Source organism: Poecilia mexicana, unplaced genomic scaffold (genome assembly GCF_051168715.1).
Source record: "Poecilia mexicana isolate PSO_F unplaced genomic scaffold, ASM5116871v1 scaffold_20, whole genome shotgun sequence".
NCBI classification, from domain to species: domain Eukaryota; kingdom Metazoa; phylum Chordata; class Actinopteri; order Cyprinodontiformes; family Poeciliidae; genus Poecilia; species Poecilia mexicana.
Window position 1 is genome coordinate 6741196 of NW_028263389.1, and position 7101 is coordinate 6748296.

Here is a 7101-nt window from a genome sequence, read left to right on the forward strand (position 1 = left end):
TTTTGTTCAAAATAAATTGCAGAGAAATTGAAAGCTTTAGGTCACTTATCTCAATAATTCAGTTTAAATTACTTTTTGCTTATTTTGATTATTTATTTTTTTTTTATAAATACGCAACCAACGTTCAAGATTTCTTTCTAAATTTAGTAAATTGTTTGTTTATGTCACCACTAATAACATGTAAAGTGATCCAAACAGTTACCCCTCCCCATTTGAGAAAAAATAAAATAAAAAATTCAAAGCAGCAAACAATGGCCTCCTCTCTGTGAATAATTGTCAGGAAGAAACAAAAGAGATCCAAAGACGCGCAGGAAGGAAGCCCGGTTCGGAAACTAACACAAACTAAAGAGCACGGGGAAGACTGTCGGTCTCACCAGTAGGAATGAAACCAGCAGATATTTCTACAGGTTAATGTTAAAACAAACAAACAAACAAAAGATTAACATTATTAATCCATATCTGGGTTAAATAGACTAGAATTACTAAAAATATTAACTAGGATAATACTTTTATAGAAATAAAATCGGAGAACAAAGGTATAGATTGGAAGCCATAACTATTAAAGTCACAGAATCTGCTGGTTGTGACAGATGGTTGCTCTCTATTTCCTCACGCTTCCTTGGACACAGAACATTTAAACATTTGGAATAATAAACTGAACTAGTCTGCATTGTTTTATAATTATGGTTGAATAGGAATGAATATAACTGACTTTGAATCTGTCTGAATCAAAGATACTGTTAACAAATTGGATTAGATTTTTGCCCTGAAACATCTGCTGAGAAACGAAGCGATGTAAGTAAACTTAACTGAATTTAATTAAAAGAAACCTATAAGCAAAAAAACACAAACCATAAACCGATGGGTAATAATAAAGACATTGAGAAACACTGAAGTATTTATTTAATAGCTGAAGTAGTCAAAACTGAAGGAGCATCTTATGTTCACTTTCATTACATCAGATGAAGAAGAAATCTTTTACACTGACAATGGTCTGAAACTGTCTGGGTTGCTGGAAAGTGACGTCATGCATGAGCGCTAATTATTTCATATAATAATGAAGTCAAAGCTGATAAATCCATGAGAGTTGAAGGGAAAATTCAGGATCCATGATCATTTATCTGTGAGCAGAAAAAAATAAGAAATTCTCTCCCGTCTTTACAGGAACCAACATCTCTATAAACCAAAAGAAATCACAAAATGGCAATTTCATCATCATCATCACAGAGATCCTCTGGACTGTCAGCAAGCACTTTGACCTGTCCGCACACTGTCTCTGGCCGCCCGCTGTCCTGCACTGAGAAGGTGGAAACTTCAGGACCGCTCTGGGTGAAATTCATATTTCCATCTTGGAGTCTTTCTTTAGATTTACTGGCTGACATGTGGACGTCAAACTCCATACCGGGTTGACTCTGGGGACAAATAATGTTTCTTAATCAGCTGAAATTTTCTTACACTAATTATAAGGTTAGGTATTCACAGTGTTCTGCTGCATCCTGACGTTATATGTTACTTTACGAGACATCACCGTGTTATTTAAATTATTTAAATCAAAGTTTCATTTTATTGAGTGGACTTAACCTGGGAATTAAATTTTCAATGCTCTATGAAAACGTCTACTTTTGTGGATCAAAATTCTACACAATATTTTGAGCCAACCACTTCCTTATTTCTAGAAAAAGTAGATGCACACTGAATAAAAACTCATGCAGAATGACTGGAATGATAACAAAAACTTTTTAGCTTTTATCATGAAATAAAAACGAGACAGGCAAATTTGTATTGAGATGAAATGGATTCAGGTTTAATTTTAGTCGTGAAAATGCTGCGCGAGTTGAAATAATAGCCAGTGAGAGTTAAATTAAAGGTGGACCCAGGAAAAGATGGCAGTGCAGCAAGACTTAGTTGATTGAAATGAGAGCAAAATTAGAACGCAAAAAACTGAACAGTAATTAAAACAAAATTACATATTACATAATCTGTGATGCAAACTTAAATAAGGTGCTGTGATAATTACAACCGTCTGTGAGTGCCCCCAAGTGGTCAGATAAGTAGCTGCAAAATTAATCAGACAGTAAGTTGTTCTGAAAGTTTTACGGCTACTTTCATGCATCCAGCATCCTGAGGTGTGTAATGCATAAGCATAGCACAGCATGAGATGACAAAGTGTTATTCCTACCACAAATATGTAGTAGAAAGGCTTATCTGGCAATCAAAAAAGGCTTGAATGTTAAATGTTTTAAAAGGTGGTGTGAGAGTGTCTAATTGAAATGAAATGCCAAAACAGATTTGTGCTACCGGTGTGTTAATCTTTATGCAATTTGCATTACAAATCAACAAGTGAGAACTCACTGCAGTGCTGTAGGCAGAAGTTGACAATTCCTCCAAATGAGTCTGTTGAGGAGCTGGACGTTTAGACTTAATGAACCTGGAAGAAATTAAAGAGATTTCAGAACAATTCTGCTGTATTTCAGGCGACGGCACAGTCAGATACACAGAGAAGCAAACAGTAGGGCGTTAACATCAACTTCAAATCTCATATAGCAAGAAGCGGTGCATGAAGTGAATATAAATTATTACAAAAGAAAAGCTTAAATTGGAAGGGAATCAAATGTTCATCTAGAGACATAGTTGAACACAAACAGCCAAATAAGTGAGATGATCGATGTCTCATACTCACCGAAATAAAGCACCCAGGCAGATGATGAGAGTTCCTCCAACTAGAATGCCCATCCATATTATATATCCAGATGACAAGCCTCAATGAAATAAACAACTTCAATGATAAGAGTAAAAGCAAAAAAGGTTTGAGGACACATTAAAATGATTATCTATTTATTGTAGATAAATATTTACCTTTATAGCCAAGATGGATCACTGATGATGTCTGATTCCCCAGATCATTTGTAGCCGCACAGTAATATTCTCCCCGTTTAGTAAAATTGAAGCCATAAACTGGCCCCACAGACACATTAATGTCTCCATGTTTGCTGATCCTGAACCAGGTGAATCTGGGTGGAGGTTTGGCTCTGCTGGAGCAGCTCAGCTCCACCCAGCTACCTGCTGACACCAAACCTGATGGACTGATGGATGCTGAGGTGTTTCTAGGAGCATCTGAGGAAAATGAGACACATGAACTTTATTGATCACAAACAGCTGAACCATGACCTGCTGACAGGACCACTTACATGAAACACTGAGAGTCATTTCTGTCCCTGCTGTCTTGCTTCCTCCAATCACAGGATATCTGGCAGAACATGTGATGTTGTATCCATCATGTGTGTCTGACAGAGTGATGGTCTCCTGGATTTTAGTGGTAAAGGTTCCATCTGTGTTTTTCTCTGTTTGATTGAGAGAGTCTTGTTGGAGATTCCAGGTGAGTTCAGGAGGTGAGTGTGGACAGGGAGTGAAAGCTGAGCAGGTTACAGTGACAGACTGATGCTCCTTCAGGTCAGAGGGAACATTAATGCTGGGACTCCTAGGAGAATCTGAGGATTACAATTAAACGAACAAGGTAAAATATTGTCTACACTTTTTTGAAAATGAATGAGGTGAGTTTATCTATGAGTTTAACTAGAATATCTCCAGCAGAAATTGTAGATCATGATCTAATGAAGACAAGAGGACCAGATTATTTGAAAAGAGCAGAGACACAATCCTCTGGCCACCAAAAAAGGAACCCCTTAATGTCTTGGCTGTGCCTAGAAATTCTGTCCATAAAAGTTATGAACAGAATCGGTGACAAAGGGCAATTTGTCATCCTTTGTCCTTGTGGTCACCGGACAGGAGCCTAACTTACAGTCGGCAAAGCAGAATAAGATGTGATGCCAGTCAAACAAGAACCTAACAGCACCTATCAAAGGGCCTGATACCCCATTTTCCCATTTCACCCCCCACTTGGCTCCCCGAGTGACATGGTTGATTGCTTTCTCAAAGTCCACAAAGTTAATTTAGACTGGTAGGACCTCTGTAGTTGGAACACACTCTGTGGTCTCCACTGCCACTGCAGGAGAACTGCCCCGATGTCCACATAATACAGTGGTGGATGATCAAGTCACCAGGGAGCTTTTTAACCACCTTGGTGACCTCTGTACCAGAGATTGGTCCCCTGGCTCAGCTTCTTCAGTTGAACACCTCCTGGTGAGACTGAAAAGGTCTTTGAAGTATTCTGCTCATCCACCCATGACATCCCAAGTTGAGGTCAGCAGCATACCTTCCCTCATCATAAATAGTGTTGGTGGTGCACCAACACTATTTCCTCCCAGAGACGTTGGACGGTGAACCAGAATTGCCTCAAAGCCATACCGAAGTTGTTCTCCATGGTCTCTCAGAACTCCTCCCACGCCCAAGGTGACCATAGGTCCATGCCTATGATTGCTCTTCCCAACCGTACCTCTCCTGGTCTCACTGTCGTTGCCCTTGATTATTGAAGTTCACCAGCAGAATAAGGGAGTCCCTAGCAGGAGCGCTCTTCAGTACCCTCTCCAAGGACTCCAAAAAAGGTGGGTAATTGGAAATAATGTTTGGCAATTAAGCACAAACAGTCAGAACCCGTCAGAAAGAAGCTACCCTCTTATTCACCGGGGTGAACCCCAATGTACAGGTACGAAGATGGTGGGCAACAAGTATACCCACTCCTGCTTGGCACCTCTCAGCAGGGGCAACTCCAGAGTGGAAGTGTCCAACCTCTCAAAGAGACGAGATCCAAGGCCAGGAGTCCAGCTGAGTCCGAGTCTGACTCAACTTCCTCCCCACCAGAGAGGTGTCATTCCACGACACTTTATTTATGACTTTATTAATTATCCAAATTAATTCATGTTATATACTATTTTGTATGTATTTTTTTTTATTTTTTTTACCTTCAACTGTTATTTGAAGAGGCTTGGCACAAGCTGTTGCTCTGAACGGCCCGTTCTCGACTCTGAAGAAGTATTTGTCTGTATAACTTGTGTTTAAGTAAGGAAACAGAGTGGTGCAGTTCTTCTCTCCCAGGTTTCCAATCATTTTCAGTGGATAAGTGTTAACTGACTTACTGCTGTTGAAAATAACTACGTTCTGATTAAGAGAAAATTTGAGGCTCTTTTTCATCCAAACTCCATAGACAGTCCTACTGCTATCAAATCTTTTGTGCTTTGTATTAAAGCTACATGGAATTTGCAGACAAGATCCAGTCAGAGCTTCAATCTTCTCTGGTGCAGTGATGAAGAGCGTCGGTGGTTTATAACAGTTGCCAGTCAAAACCCCTACAAAGACAGACAAATGATCAACATTACGTGGAGCGAAACCCGACTGCAATGTCGTCTAACTTCAGTTCACCATGAGGAGCTTTTAAACAATATCAGAACCAAACATTCCACAGTAGAAATGATTCATGTGATGTCTCTAAATGTGAAGAGAAGCAAACAAACATCTCACCTGGAAGAAAGAAGACACTCAGTAACATGCTGACTGTCAACATATTCTCAGATTGAGCTGCCATCGTAATCTGATAGACCACTGTGTTTGAAACAGAAATGACAAACCTGATATATATGTAAAGTTAAAATGACAATTAAAATAATCATTGGATTAACAGTTGCATTTTACAAACTAAAAAATGTATATCATTAATTGAAAAAATGGAGAAAAGTTCAATTTATTTTGCATGAATTCAGGACTCCGGTTTCAGCTAAAAGCAGATTAATTAGTCCATCTTCTGACACACAGACAGGACGTTTTATGACTAGTAGTTCAGCAAGTTTTACCCAGAAAGCTTTTAAATAGGAGAACTCTGAAATCCCACTGTTTTAAAGTGATTAAAATAATGATGTAAAGTCGGTCTGGCCAGCCGTCTATTCAGGGCCAAAAGGAATAAAAATCTCCAATGGAGAGTGACCAAGAGGCATCCTGATCAGACTCTGAACTTCCTCTGCAGACATGTAAGAGAAGCTGCTCTATTTGACAAAGCCTGGGTTACATTCTTTCAGACAAAATTATAATTGTACAATTGCAAGTTTGGTCATTGACCTTTGGCTCAAGATGGCCTGGTGTGTGTTTAGCACAAACATCCAATAACCAAACATCTTTCAAATCCAGATTGGCATTGGGCACACGGGAATGAAAGTCCTTCAGCGTCCTAAGATGGCACCATCTAGAGACTCCACAAAGGCCGGGTAATCTGATGTACTGTAGTGTTGGCTGTATTTTCCCTCTTGCAGCTCAGAACAATCAGGCGACCGTCTGGCTCAAGAGGAAAAACTCTCAGCAGAGGGAATACTCCCACACCCAATGTCTCTCTCCATTGACAGCTCCCGAGTAGGAAAAGGTCTCGTCTTGGGACAACATTCATACCTCCTGAGCTTATTTCACATTTTTTTCACTGCAAATTTAACTGTTTTGTATTGGACCTTTATGTGGCACACCATCACAAAGTAGCGCCTAATTCTTGTGCTCAATGAAACACAATCAAGACGGTTCCTGTTCTATAACGAATTGAGTCCAGAGCGTTGAAAGAAGGTTGACTGAGCTATCTAACACGTCAGTACGCTCTGATCTCTACTGGCTGATTGGGGATGTTGTCCTGATTGGAGGATGACCTCCACCCAAGTCTCAACTCCTCTCCAACCTCTAATCATTTTTGCTCCCTTTGTGTTATCTTGCACAGCTCCATCATGTTCACATGGCAGGATTTTTGCAGTTGAGGCAAACTCATTTCTTTTGCTTTCTGCCTCCAGCTTTGCATCGATGTCAGCATCTTGTCCTTTAAGATTATGCTGCTGATCAGACAAGAAAGTGATATTTTTTCTTTTTAGCTGTTGTGTAGTGCCTTTAACTACTCAACTATTGAGTTCCTCAGTCAGACATTTTGGTTCTCAGGCAACCACGGATGTGGAGGAACGAGGAATAAAACAATGCCCTCTTCCTGATGCCTTTAACGTCACTTTTCCTTTCAGGACTTCAGCCCAAGCCCGGAGAGTCGCTTGTCTTGGATCAACTTTCCGGTCTTGTTGTTATTAATATTTCACGATTATGTCACAAAGCCCTCTCTATTTATATTTAGTAAAATGGATAGGACATCATCACAAAACCCTTCAAACAAATCAGGCTTACTATAAATACATT

At 39.7% G+C, this 7101-nt stretch overlaps 1 protein-coding gene across 1 annotated transcript; it reads right to left on the bottom strand.

The window, feature by feature from the left end:
- Positions 1-886: 886 nt before the first annotated feature.
- On the bottom strand, positions 887-5538 carry LOC106909566 (sialic acid-binding Ig-like lectin 14). Its single transcript, XM_014975954.2, has 7 exons — positions 5416-5538; positions 4860-5243; positions 3189-3488; positions 2857-3114; positions 2681-2759; positions 2353-2428; positions 887-1412 (listed from the first exon to the last, which is right to left on the bottom strand). Exons 1-7 carry the CDS (start codon positions 5477-5479, stop codon positions 1194-1196), a joined length of 1380 nt encoding a protein of 459 aa, XP_014831440.2. The 5' UTR covers positions 5480-5538; the 3' UTR covers positions 887-1193.
- Positions 5539-7101: the final 1563 nt, after the last annotated feature.

Bases quoted from the DNA above. Each gene is read 5' to 3' on its own strand.
- LOC106909566 (XM_014975954.2), bottom strand. From the start codon at position 5,479: ATGGCAGCTCAATCTGAGAATATGTTGACAGTCAGCATGTTACTGAGT. The intron at 3,489-4,859 runs GTAAAAAAAATA...TGTAATCCTCAG, and splicing joins TCTTCAAATAACAGTTGAAG to ATTCTCCTAGGAGTCCCAGC. The intron at 3,115-3,188 runs GTAAGTGGTCCT...CATTTTCCTCAG, and splicing joins AATGACTCTCAGTGTTTCAT to ATGCTCCTAGAAACACCTCA.